Source organism: Euphorbia lathyris, chromosome 10 (assembly GCF_963576675.1).
Source record: "Euphorbia lathyris chromosome 10, ddEupLath1.1, whole genome shotgun sequence".
NCBI lineage: Eukaryota > Viridiplantae > Streptophyta > Magnoliopsida > Malpighiales > Euphorbiaceae > Euphorbia > Euphorbia lathyris.
The window spans coordinates 2,678,930-2,692,495 of NC_088919.1; the positions used below are offsets into that span (position 1 = coordinate 2,678,930).

General features: G+C 32.7%; 2 protein-coding genes across 2 annotated transcripts; both read right to left on the minus strand.

Annotated features, from left to right (window-relative positions):
- Window positions 1-2,722: 2,722 nt before the first annotated feature.
- Window positions 2,723-5,873, minus strand: LOC136208789 (thaumatin-like protein 1). Its single transcript, XM_066000016.1, has 2 exons — window positions 4,920-5,873; window positions 2,723-3,240 (listed from the first exon to the last, which is right to left on the minus strand). The coding sequence occupies exons 1-2, from the start codon at window positions 5,669-5,671 to the stop codon at window positions 3,111-3,113; spliced, it is 882 nt and encodes a 293-aa protein (XP_065856088.1). The 5' UTR covers window positions 5,672-5,873; the 3' UTR covers window positions 2,723-3,110.
- A 5,962-nt stretch (window positions 5,874-11,835) lies between these two features.
- Window positions 11,836-13,098, minus strand: LOC136208790 (cold shock protein 1). The gene has a single exon (XM_066000017.1). It carries the CDS (start codon window positions 12,873-12,875, stop codon window positions 12,105-12,107), a length of 771 nt encoding a protein of 256 aa, XP_065856089.1. The 5' UTR covers window positions 12,876-13,098; the 3' UTR covers window positions 11,836-12,104.
- Between the last annotated feature and the right edge of the window lie 468 nt (window positions 13,099-13,566).

Consider the following 13,566-nt stretch of genomic DNA (forward strand, 5'->3'; position numbering starts at 1 on the left):
CACGTGGCGTGGCATAATGCTAGAGACTCCTTCCTTTTCCTCATTATTTACATATTCGCCCCTGCATTAATTATCATTAATTCCACATTGATCATGCATAAATATCTCTTTTAGAATGAATAATGGTTTGCCATTATTTCTATTAATTTTTCCTTATTCCTTATTCAAGAATAATTTGGGTTGTTATCAATATATTAGTTGGTTATAGATATTTTAAATTTTTATCAAACATTTTTTGTTTTATACATAAAATTAAAAGACAAAAATATAAGTTTCGAAAAATCGAAACATACAAGCATGTATTTGACAACATCATGTATTTTCTTATTATAATATGCAGCTATCATTCCTTGCATTTTGCAGTTTTTTAAGACAAGAGTGAGTATTTTATATATAAAATAATAATAAAATAACCCAAATAAATTATTATATATGACAATATTAAGATTAACCATATGCATAATGCCAACTTTTTTGGTTACCTTATCAAATTAGAACCACAAAAAAATTAGTAATTAATATGGAAAATTATTAATATAATAATAACAAAAAGATACTATTAGATAATGATTTTTATTATTATCAACTTACTATAGTATAGTACTATATTATTAAACAAATTTGCAAGTTGCAAATGTCATCAGAGCTTAAAAGGCATGAAAAAGTAAGAAATGTACAATAGAATTAGACAAGAAGCTGAAAGAATATGAAGTAATCAAGCTTGGCATTTACAGTCAAAATTTCAAACATAAAATACAAAACAAAAATCCCAACTAAAAATCATGTGTAAATTAAACTTCTCCACTAAATTTTACTTCAATTAATATTTATGACAATTTAAAATATAATATAAAAGTAATTTAACTTTATAGTTTTAAGGGTAAATTCTAAAAACGATCCCTGTAGTTTCATGTTGTTCACAAAAAACCTCTATGGTTTGTTTTTACCAAAAAAAAAGACCGTGTTATACGCCGTTACACGAAACAAGGAAAATGACTTAACAGTGTTAAATCTGATGACGTGGCAAGGGGCAAAGTTGTCCGAATCAAAATAAAAAAATAAAATAACAAAAAAAATTAAAAATTAAAATAACAAAACTGTACCACCATTTTCTTCTTCTTCTCTCTGGCTTCAACTTCTTCTTCTTATGGGTTTCTTCTTTTTTTTCGTCTGGGCTTCTTCTTCTACTTCGAATACAAACTATTAACCAGATCATTTCAATCTTAATCCATATTTCAGAGATTGATTGATTCGTTGATTGAAGATTAACAGCAATCGGTTTTTCAAATACCTATATAGACGCGATGAAGAAGAAGGAGGCGATGAAGAAGGAGGCGAACATCGACGCCGATGAGGATTGCGACGGATCATGAGAGGCGAAGAAGAAGGACGCGAAGAAGGAGGCGAAGAAGAAGAAGGCCAGAAGAAAGATCTGGGTATTTTTTTTAATGATTTTAATTTTCAGCATATTAAGAACCAAATCCGATTGCGATTTCAAGAATAAACGAGATTAAAATCATATAAACATCATTTATTTAATCAATCGAAACGGAAGTCGGGTTTTACAGAGTTCGTAGTATTTGTGAGGAGAGAGTTTCGAAGTACGGAGCTCCGACAGCATCTGAGCTGAGTATTTGAGATAGTAATGAACTTTTGAGAAAAGAAATACCAAAGCGCGATGCATGTAAAAGGCGTTGTGTTGAATGCTGGCAATTCCTTTGGCAAGCCATTTCTCTTCGTCCTCAATTCCGAAGAAGAAGAAGAATTTAATTTTCTTTTTTCTTTTTTGTTATTTTTATTTTTTTATTTTAATTCGGACAATTTTGCCCCTTGCCACGTCATCAGATTTAACACTGTTAAGTCATTTTCCTTATTTCGTGTAACGGCGTATAACACGATCCTTTTTTTTTTTTTGGTAAAAACAAACCACGTGGTTTTTTTGTGAACAACATGAAACCACAGGGGTTGTTTTTGGAATTTACCCTAGTTTTAAAGTTATAGCTACTAAACATCAATTAATTTTTTTTGGTAGGAATAGGAAAGAAAAAAACAAAGACAAAAACCTAACTCGGGATTAGCCTAGGGAAGCTAACCCCCACAACATCTTCCAAAAGAAGAGAGGATAAATAATCTGGAGGAGAAGAGAGTGAAAGTCAATTAATGCTTTAGACTAACACTTGATCATTTCAAGATAAATATTTTTAAGAATTAATAATAGTTTAAGCAACTTTAATTATTTAACTTTTTTATTTTTGAAGTCATTTAACTGCTTTTTTTTTTTATCAGGAGAGAGAGTGAAAGTTTAGAGAAAAAATCTTTCCAAATAGTGATTTTTTTAAATAAAAAAGAACATGGTTATATGGAAAATATAGTTCTAAAAAGGTTTAATTTTTGAAGATTTCAATTTTAAAGTCGTCAACGGTTGAGAAAATTTATAGTACTATTGGAATAATATATTTGACTAATAAAAATCATTTGCATACCACTTATAATTAGTATTAGTATAGAGAAAAAATGTATATTTGTGAAATTAATTGTTTCGTCGGGTCAGAGCACTTTAAATTTTTTCTCTAACTGAAATTTTAAGTGAAAATTAATAGTTATAGTATTAAAAAGTGTAAATTTAAGTGATTTTTATATTAAATTTTGAAATTTGGTAATGATGCGAAAATGATTCTTTGGTATGCCCAAAATTAATAAACTTAATTATAATTAAAAAAAATAAAACCAAAAATATTAATTTAATAATAAAAAAATTGAAGCAAACAAACTTGTCCTAAAATGTTTACTAGAAATGTGTATGTCCCAATCTAGAGTGTGCTTGTCCAACTCAGAAACATGGATGCTGACGTGGGTTTGACCTTGCATTGCCATTTCCATCACATCTTTGCACCTTACACATATATATAAATTAAACTAAAAAGGTTGTCCTAAAAATTTTCTATTTCTGCTAAGGTTACCCTTCCCCAAAAAATTGAACTATGCCTTCTCCGAACGAATTGGATGGGTTTAGGAATAGAATTTGAATTTCGTATAGAGCATTTTTCCGCGAGCATCGAATCAAATAACCAGGCATATTTGAAGAGCATTGAATCGAATAATCGGACAACTTATAAAGAAAATAGTTGCCAAAGAATCGACGTAACAGTGAGGAATCCAGCAATGACATGAGTTGACGTCCTATGAATATCGCCGGAAACTTGCACGGCTTCGGGATCCTGCCCATTCGCAGACTTCAAACTGCAATTTCACATTTTAAATTTTATGAAAAAACATTAACTAGATATCACATATTATGTCAACCTTAATTAACCTATAAAGATATACACAAACAAAAATAATAATAATAATAATAATTAATAAATGAGACGTGCTAGCCATAATATTGTCAAGGATTCAGTAGAGAATGGTCCCCTTGACAGACCTTTTATATATTTCTTTAAGTAACAATTATTATTTTGATTGTCCTTTACAATTAATATTTTGCTTCTATATTTCATTTTTGTTTTTTCTTTTGTTATGTATTCACATTTGAGTTTTATAAAAAGAAAAATACACCGGCCGAAATTAATCGAATTAACCGTCATTGACCATTCAGTCATCAACATTATCACTGACCATCTGCTCCTAAACTAAGAATTAGTTTTATCGATTGTCATTAAAATTTGAAGTTAGCTTAAAAAAAAAATCACCTAATTTTATTCTGTTTCAATAAAATAAGGAGTAAGGTGCCAAAATAGGTCTAAAGTTTTTGGGGAAGTACCAATTTAGGCTCAACGTTATTATAACACTGACAAATATCAATATTATTTTAACTAGTGTTCGAAATATTGTGGATATTCAATTACTTTTAGTTTGCATATGTTCCATGGGCCATGAAATTTAGGAGTCATGGAATGGTTGATGAAAAACAAATATAAGGTTTTAATGGGCAAGAATACTAATTATTTTAACTCCTAAATTTCTATATAACGTTGAGCCTAAATTGATACTTCCCCAAAAACCTTAGGCCTATTTTGGTACCTTATCCCATAAAATAATTCCAATATAGAAAAATTTACATAAATAGTAATATAACAGTCACGTTTAAAATGAGTAAGTTTTATATATAATATAATATGATAATTAGATAACAGTAAAAAATAATAAAATAATATTTATTATTTATTTAATAACTACTTGAAACTGTTACGTGACAACAATATATATAAAAGGTGGTGATTTTTTATACGAAAATACAATTTACAATATATATATTATTGTCACGTAACGGTTTCAAGTAGTTATTAAGTTACCTAAACAATAATATGACAATCACGTTCAAAATGATTAAGCTTAATATGATAGTTAGATAGCAGTAAAAAATAATAAAAAATTATATTTATTATTTACTTAATAACTACCTGAAACCGTTACGTGACAATAATATATATATGTATAAGAGGTGGCGATTTTTTATACAAAAATACAATTTACAAAACTAATCCGATTAACATGATACGAAAATCATTTTCTGTATTATTTCATATATAATCATATAAAACATATATATGAAATAATATAATTTTGACACAATAATTTTTTTACACGAATACAAAATTACTACCTCTAATATATACATTACATGGCATGCATATGGTTTCTACGTGACTACATGTTATATATAACAGAATTCTTTTCAATATAGTTGTTGTGTTAATATTTCAGTAAAAAAATTCATCTAAACTGGTTGAAATAATTTTACTGGGAAAAAAATCAATGACTTTATCAAAACTTGACCTTTTTTAACCTTATCCAAAACTTCAGTGGTCATTATTGTAATTTACCCCTAAACTAGAGTATCTTAAACATTAGGACCAAATTGATAGCATATCAATAGTTTGGAGGTGTAAGTAGAAATATTAGAGAGTTTATAATACCTGGTGGAAGCCGGAGAAGGACAAAAAGTGATGACATAATCAGCTCCGGCGCAGGTAAAGGTACTAGTACCATCATCATAAGCATAGCTATAAGAGCGAGGGCAAGCATTTTTGAAGAATTCCGAATACGACGACGGTTTACAAGTATCCGGATTCGAAAACTCTCCGCTACAGCAATATTTCGGATCCCCAAACGCCTCACACGCGCTCCTACACGCCACGCTCTCTCCGTTCCCACTCTCCACCACCTTCAGCTCCGACGGGCAGCCACTATTCAACTCCGCCGCACACCCCGTCATCGAGCAATTCCCGGCCGTACCTCCAGCCGGTGCAATTAACATCGGAAGATTATATCCATCAACAAGACTAACATCGTAGAAATCAAGACCGTTAGCTCCGTTGAGAGTGAATTCGGCGAGGGTGGCAGGAGGGGCGGCGCCGTCGCCTGAGCATTGGATAGTAGAGGAGCCGCAATCGCCGGTTATGCAAGAGAATTTAGAAGTGGTAGGGTCTTGAGTGCAGAGAGTCCGGCCCCATAGACGGCCGGACCAGGAGGGTGGGACGGGGAAGGAATTGGATTCGCCGGGTTGAAGAGCGAAGCCGGTGGTTGGGAGTTGAGAAGTGCCGGCGTTTGAGAGTATTCCCGGCCAGACGGTGTAGGTGCACTTGTTTGAAATTGTGAATGTTGATGAATATGTGAATGGAAATATTAGGAGGAAATTAGAAAGGAAGAAAATATAACGGAATTCCATTATATTGGACGGAAACAGAAACGGATATGAGAAAATTGAAATGGAAAACGCTAATGAAAAAGAGTTTTCGGGTTTATGCAATATATAGAAGATTATATATAGAAGATTATGGAAAAAAGAAGAGGATAAAAAGAGGAGAGGATGGAAAGTAGAAATGGTGTGTAGGAAGTATGGGGAAAGGGGACCTATTTATAAATTTGAGAAACAAAGCACATGAAACTGAGACCAGAGCATAAGGTCGGTTTATTACTCTATTTTGTGTTATTATTTTGTATTTTTCTGTATGTTTCCTTAACTATAACGGAATCAATTAATTTCTTTTCTTATAAATAAAATTTTATTATACATGAAAATTTTGGATAAGGCACCCTATGATCTAGGGTTGTAAATGAGTACGAGTTATTTGTGTTCGACTTGATTTATAAATGAACGAGAGTTTGAGTATGATTTTGAAGTTTGATTCATTTATGATGAAATTTAATTCGAAAACTCGTAATCAGATTCGATTATAGGTTTGTGAATAAATTTATATACAAACTCAATTATAATATTTAAAAATAGATTTATAATTATTTACAAGTAAAGTTCATAAATAAATTAACAAACTGCTTGCAAGTAAAGATGACCAATAAATTAAAGTTCATAAATAAATTAACAAACTGCTTGTAAATAAAGATGACCAATAAATTACTCACAAGTAAAGTTCATAAATAAATTAACAAACTGCTTGCAAGTAAAGATGACCAATAATATATATAAGACTCTTTGAGTTAAGTATGAGTTGGATAAAGATCGACTCATACTAATTCGGTATTAAGTTTAAAATTGGGAATTTATAAAACTAATAGAAATAAATAAATTTAAAAATGAATTGTGAAAAAAAAAAATGATTCGGTGCAATAAAGATTTCTTATTAGGTAACAAAATTCAGGGAGGTCAAATATTATGAAAGAATAGTATAGAAAAGAACAAGTAAAGTAAAGGATCGAAATGATATAATATTAATATTAAAATAAGTAAGGGATTATTGGAAGGATACAAAACGGTGAGTATGAGGTAACCTTTGGGTGAGGAGGTACAGAAAAGGGCGGCAAGAGCATCCAATTTGAAGAGGTCATGTGCAATTTGGCTGGCAGCACATTATTTATTCATTAATTTCAATTCAGCTTCAGATTTTATTTGATTGGTCACACGAAAACTAGAGAGAATTTTGAAAATAAAAAAGAAGAAGTTAATTTAATTAGTAAAAAAGCTTGACCGCTTGAAATAAAGGATGCAAGTTGCAGGATGAGCCCAGAGTTATTCTTATGTTCTGAGTTTTTCTTTTGCAGTGTCCTTTGAAATGCTGGAAGAGCTTGCTCTTAATAATTATTTAATTAATATAAATATTAATCTCCACCGTACAAAGATAAAATAATAATAATAATATTTATCTACAAAAATAAAAGCACATAAAGAATTGAGAAATATCTGCAGAAGCTATATTCACTTGTATTACACAAGCAACCGACTCTTTACTATGCTTAGCTTCTATTTGTTGGAAAGGAAATTAATTATAGGGATAACGTGAAAAAATATCCTAATGTTGATTATTAAACGCAATTTTATCTTTAATGTTTTATAAATAGTATAATTATATTCATAATATATATAAATCAAATCAATTTTACTTTAATATTTGAAAGTTGAGTTATTATCGAGTTCTATTTCCGATTTATTGTTACAATATTGTCAAAATTTGGCCCATTAATACATTGTCTGTTTGATTCAAAAAAAAAAGAAAGTTGAGTTAATTTTCAGTTATTATTAACAAAATATTCTTCTTAGTTATGAATCTCGTTAATATGTTATGTTATAGGGTTAATTACAAATCTGATCCATTTTGATAGTTTATAGCATCTTATAAATCTAGACATTTTTACTACATTTGGACAAAACTATCCTCATCTTCCTCATTCATTCATTTTCTTCCTCATTTCTTTCTTTCATTTAAGAAAGCAGCTCCACCTTCCATGGCTTCCATAGCTTCCTCCCTTATCAATCTCTCTTTCTCTCTTCTTTTCTCTGCCAAATCCGAATAACTAATCTTTCCTTCGTGACCGCCGCTTCTCTTCTCGTTTCTTTTCCCTAATTTCGTTGAACTTCAAGACTTAAATCGGGGAAGCTCCTCCACGAAAGCAAATTATTCCGCCAGCTAGTTGTATATGTCAAGGATTGATGAAAATAGTTTAGGTTTATGCAATTCGAAACCATACAACCATTGAAACTCTGCATTTTCAACAAATTCTTGTGATACTGCACTTTTCTGCAATTCCCGACATTTGTCGCATCTTTCACATTTCAACCTAATGCGGCAACGGTGTAGTGTTTCTAATGTTGTCGTGTCTGTCGCATTTTATCATAATACGACACTCCAGTAGTACGAGTTTGTCGCGTCTGTCGCATTTTATCATGATGCGACAAACTTCAGTAGTACGAGCTTGTCGCGTCTATCACCTTTTATCATGATGCGACAAACTTCAGTCGCATGAATTTGTCATGTTGTCGCATTTTATCATTGATAAGACAAACTTCAATAGAATGAGCTTGTCGCGTTTGTCGCATTTTATCATTGATAAGACAAACTTCAATAGTATGAGCTTGTCGCGTTTGTCGCATTTTATCATGATACGACAAATGTCAGGAATTGCAGAAAAGTGCAGTATTACGAGATTTTGTTGAAAATACAGAGTTTCAATGGGATGTATAGTTTCGCATCGCATAAACCTAAACTATTTTCATTAATCATTGACAAATTCCTAATACATCTTATATACATCATCTTATACATATATGAAAAGCAAAAAATCAATAAATACACATCATATTTTGTTTCCAACTCTGCCTTCTAAACTCGGGTTGTCGGAACCGCAAACCTCCATCATCGACAGATCTGAACCAAAAATAACAGTTAATTAGAACCAACAATCAACCAAAAACAATTAACAGTTGTAAAGTTTAAGTTAACAAGAATACAACTCTTTGCCATAGAAGAAAAAACAATTAAATGAAATTACAACAAACAACTTGAGATTGCTCCAATATCTAGTTGGTTTCAGACTTTAAAAAATCAAGAGGGTTAGAAAAGTTCCCACCTCAGAATAAACGTGGATGTTGACGTTTTTCTAAAGAGGAAGGAGCCATCACGTAATCGGCGCCATCGAGGAGCAGCGCAGCCGATCGGAAGGGCTAGCTGGCGGAATAATTTGCTACCGCGGACGAGGTTCTCCGATTTAAGTTTTGAAGTTCAGCGAAATTGGAAAAAAGAAACGAGAAGAGAAGCGGCGATCACGAAGGAAAGATTAGCTATTCGGATTTGATAGAGAAAAGAAGAGAGAAAGGGAGGTCAAGAAGGGAGGAAGCTATGGAAGCCATGAAAGGCAGAACTGCTCTCTGAAATGGATGAAAGAGATGAGGAAGAAGATGAAGGAATGAGGAAGATGAAAGCATTTTTGTCTAAGACTAGTTCAAAATTGTTTAATCTTAGTTGTTTAATCTTACTTTTATAGTCCAATTCTAACTTAATTTTGAAAAGTTTTATAGTGCTACGAAAAAATTAGTTCTAAATCACTCAGAAGACGACATATATATATACCAAAAGAAAAAATTGAACAAGTTCGATTTGGCAAAAAAAAAAAAAAAAAACTTATGCACTCATACCTAAAATTGAACTCCTAACGGACCAATTATGCATTCGCCGCTTAATACAGGTACGTATGTCAATTTTGATTTGCCACAACTTTTTTATGTCAATGGTTGTTAGCTAACCATTAGATAGTTTTCCAGATAGATGTAGTTCCTGTCTCCTTACTTATGGGAAGCATTTGGTGTATCAAAATAGATATATAAAACAACTTAAGCCATTATATATGTGGACACTTTAGCCAAATAATGTCGACATACTTTCCATACAATTTTAATATAAAATCGTTATTCAGATTTGCAAGCCTTATTAATAGCTTCAAAGCTTCCTTCCAGATTTACAAACCAAAGGATGGCGTTAATTCAGCAGACAGGTACACTGGTTTATTCTAACTTCAATCTGTTCTTTAAGCTTTATGTGTACATATATAAATTCTCAGGTAATTTTGGATGAATAAGATGATTGTCGATGGTAAAATTCAAAGTACAGTATAAAACTAAATGATTGCCTCAAAATCTAGTGGAATAGAATTCTGTAGAAAACGAGTGAACAAAGATTGTTTGCCAATGTTTCGTTTACATTATTGGTTGCTAACAAGTGAAAAAAAGGCTGGCTGCTAATGTTTTGTTCGAATAATAAAACGTTCTTGCTTGAGATTCATGTCTGAGATTAATGAGCGTTTGTTTTGAATGTTTAAAAACACCCAACCAACTCTGGCGATCTTCTCAACTTCGGTGACTTACTCAGCCTTGTCCATTTGCTTCTTCTCGATGTATTCCTTTTTTCGATGTATTCCTCTTGTTCATTTACTTTCCTACCATTTCTATTCCTTTATTAACCCCTCCCAACCCTTCATCCAATCAAAGTACAAATTTAACCATATGATGACAGGAAGAGAGCATATTTTACCTCCGGATACAAAACAATGCAACTTTAAACCTAATGTTGACTAAATGATGCAATTTCAAATCTCATTACTGAAAGATTGTTTTTTTCATGTGCAATTTCATGTTTTGACAAGTGAGGTCAACCCGAGATTCAGATTGCAGAAATAGAATCACCTCATGTGCTGCAAACAAAAACACCAGGTTGAGGAATACAAATGAGGAAAACTCCAACCAAATCATACATGAAGCCTAATCCAAGCTCATTCATTACTTCGCCAATTACTGCTGTAGAGAGCATCTACTACAGCCTTTATATCTAGACATGTCTCACATATTCTAATTACTTTGCACCAAAAAATTCCACATGCCTGTAGAATTGCATTTTATGCAAACAAACAAACATCATCGATCTATCTGTTCTTTCCACCAAGTTTCCCACGATGTAACAGGTGAGGAACATTACCCACTTTCTCCCAGATTCATACACTAATTTGCTCTACGATATGCTTCACAGCAACAAAATCAAAAGAATGATTTTAATTTGTTCATTGTCTAGTTGCCAAAAAAAAATGACATTTTCATGTATAACCTGTCCCAATTCCCACAAGTTTCTCAGTTATTTATGCATCACTATATATAACTAAACTCCTAACAATTGTCTGTAAAAAAACAGCAACAATAAGTCAGCTCCTATTGATGAAAACATTCTAAACAAAATAATTGACCGCCAAGACTTGCAACTTCCTAAACAAAAACTCTTAACAGAACTGCTCTAACATGAAGAGTCAAAAACTCTTAACCAAACTCTACTATAATTATTGAAGAGTCAAAATACCATAACCAAACTCTACTATAATTATTGAACATAATCAAACTCTACACCTAATGTTTATGGCATTCTCAAATGTCTCATTAATTCAAACAATTAAGGATAACTCCAACAGTAGCAGTGGTAACTGTGATTACTTTCACTCTATATTGCACAGAAACAGAAACAGAAACAGAAAATGAAACGGAAATGTATACCGGGAAATGTTATTTCTAAGAAAAATTAGCTAGGGAAACGATAATGGAAACAGAAAAGAAACAGAAACGGACACAAAACCCGTACAACATAGCTATCACTATCTAATAAATCATAACTTAATCAGACAAAACCAAGACAATGAAGAGCCAAATTGAACTTCTGGTAACAGGTTGTCAATGCACCAATACATATGTAATATGTTGCACGGAAACAGAAATGCAAACAGAAACGGAAACAGACACCTAGAAAGGTTGTTTCTAAGAAAATTTAGATAGGAAATGGTAATGGAAGCTGAAAAGCAACAGAGACGGGCACGAAAAGCTGTAAATCAAATGAAGAAGAGTTTCAGTGCAACATAGCATATGTAAAAGGAACTATCTTCCACACTTTTTCCTAATAAATCCCAACAAAGATGCGAATATAATTTAAGAAAGTTTAATTAGACAAAACCAAGACAACGCAGAGCCAAGAACTTATAGCCAAATAGATATACAAGATCCCAAATTGAACTTCTGGTAAGAGGTTATCAATGCACCAATACATATGTAAAGGGAGCCATCTTTCACACTTGATAAAAAAAAAATTAAACCATCTTAATTAATTAGAATTATCAGACTGTCAATGCCATCAAAGCCTAATTTATCCGAACCACCATATGTATCCTCCAAAATTCGGAAAATTTCCTCCATCAAACTGAGGATTACCAACTAGGATCAACACAATCCTATGTATAAATTGATTTTTTCCAAAAAAGAAAAGGCAAAACCCCACAAAAATAAACCCACAAAGATAACAACCAAAGAAGAGAAATATGTACTATTACTCTTTTTCTGGAAATCAAGAATTGTTAGGGCATTCTCTAGCAAAATGGCCTTCCTTCCCACAGTTGAAGCATCCACCATTGCCACCACCACCGCCGCCACCTCCTCCTCCTCCATACCTTCCAGGTCCTCTAGCACTCGTGCAGTCCCTAGCCATATGTCCAAATCCTCCACAATTATAGCACGCACCACTACCTCCCGGACAATCCCTCGCCATATGGCCAAAGCCTCCACAGCTAAAGCAAGCACCGTTAGACCCGCCTCCGCCACCACCGCCGCTACCATTATTCGGCCGCTGACAATCCCTCGCAAAATGCCCTGTTTCACCGCATTTATAACATCCACCACCGCCACCACCACCACCACTGTTATTATCACTACTTCCTCGATTATTACACTCCCTAGCAATATGCCCAGGGTTACCACAGTTATAACAACCGGCACTATAACCTCCGCCGTTATTTCTCCTGTTCCACGATCCACCAAAACCGCCGCGTTTGGGTGGGCCGTCCCCTCTCTTAATTCCAGTCTGAACAGGACCTCCACCAGGAGCAGTTACATCAATGGCTTGATATTTGTTATCAGAGAGGGAAACAGTGAATTCAACTAAATCGTCCTCAGTGAGAGAGCGATAAGTGCTTTCGGACTTGATCTTGGTATGATGGACGAAGAGGTCGTCTCCACCATCGTCAGGCTTGATGAAACCAAAACCTTTCTTATCGTTGAATCGGACCACTCTACCGGTAGATCTCACGGCCGTCGTATCCTCCGCCATTGGTTGAGCCATTGATTGTGAAATTGAAGGGGGGATTTCTTAGTTAAGAGCGAGATCTGATGATTTTAGGGTTGTACCGGTAAAATACGTATATATAGATAGAGAGAGAGAGAGGGAATAGGGGAAGTTTGATCCTACAAGAACCCTAATTCACAAGTGTTTATCTTTCTCATACTTCCACTCTTTCTTTCTCATCCAGTCGGAAAGTTGTTTATTATTGGGCCTTCAATGGGCTTCTCACACTACCTTCATCTCTAAAGTCTACTTGTTTATGGAAAAATATTTTCCTAATTTTCTGTTGTTTATTTACTTAAAAAAAATAAGTCAATCTCATTCAAAAAAATAAAAAAAATAAGTCAATAAAAAATTTAGTTAATTAACAAAAATATTTATAAAAATCAAAAAAAAGTTTTTCTGAACTTTTAGAATTCTACTTTATTCGTTTTTATCTTTTTGAAAACAGTAGGTACCTACCACTTCTTTTGTTTTTCGATGATATTTTATTATCCGACATAAAATTTTCTTACCCAATATTTTCCAATAAAAAAATAGTACCTAAAAGTGTTTTTTTTTTCTAAATAATTTTTTATTCTAGTGATAAGGTATAATTTTCTTCTAAATTATTTTGGAAATAATATCAATTTGTCACTTAAGGTTTAAAATTTAGCATTCTAGAGGTCTAATTTTCTTCATCAAGGGATCT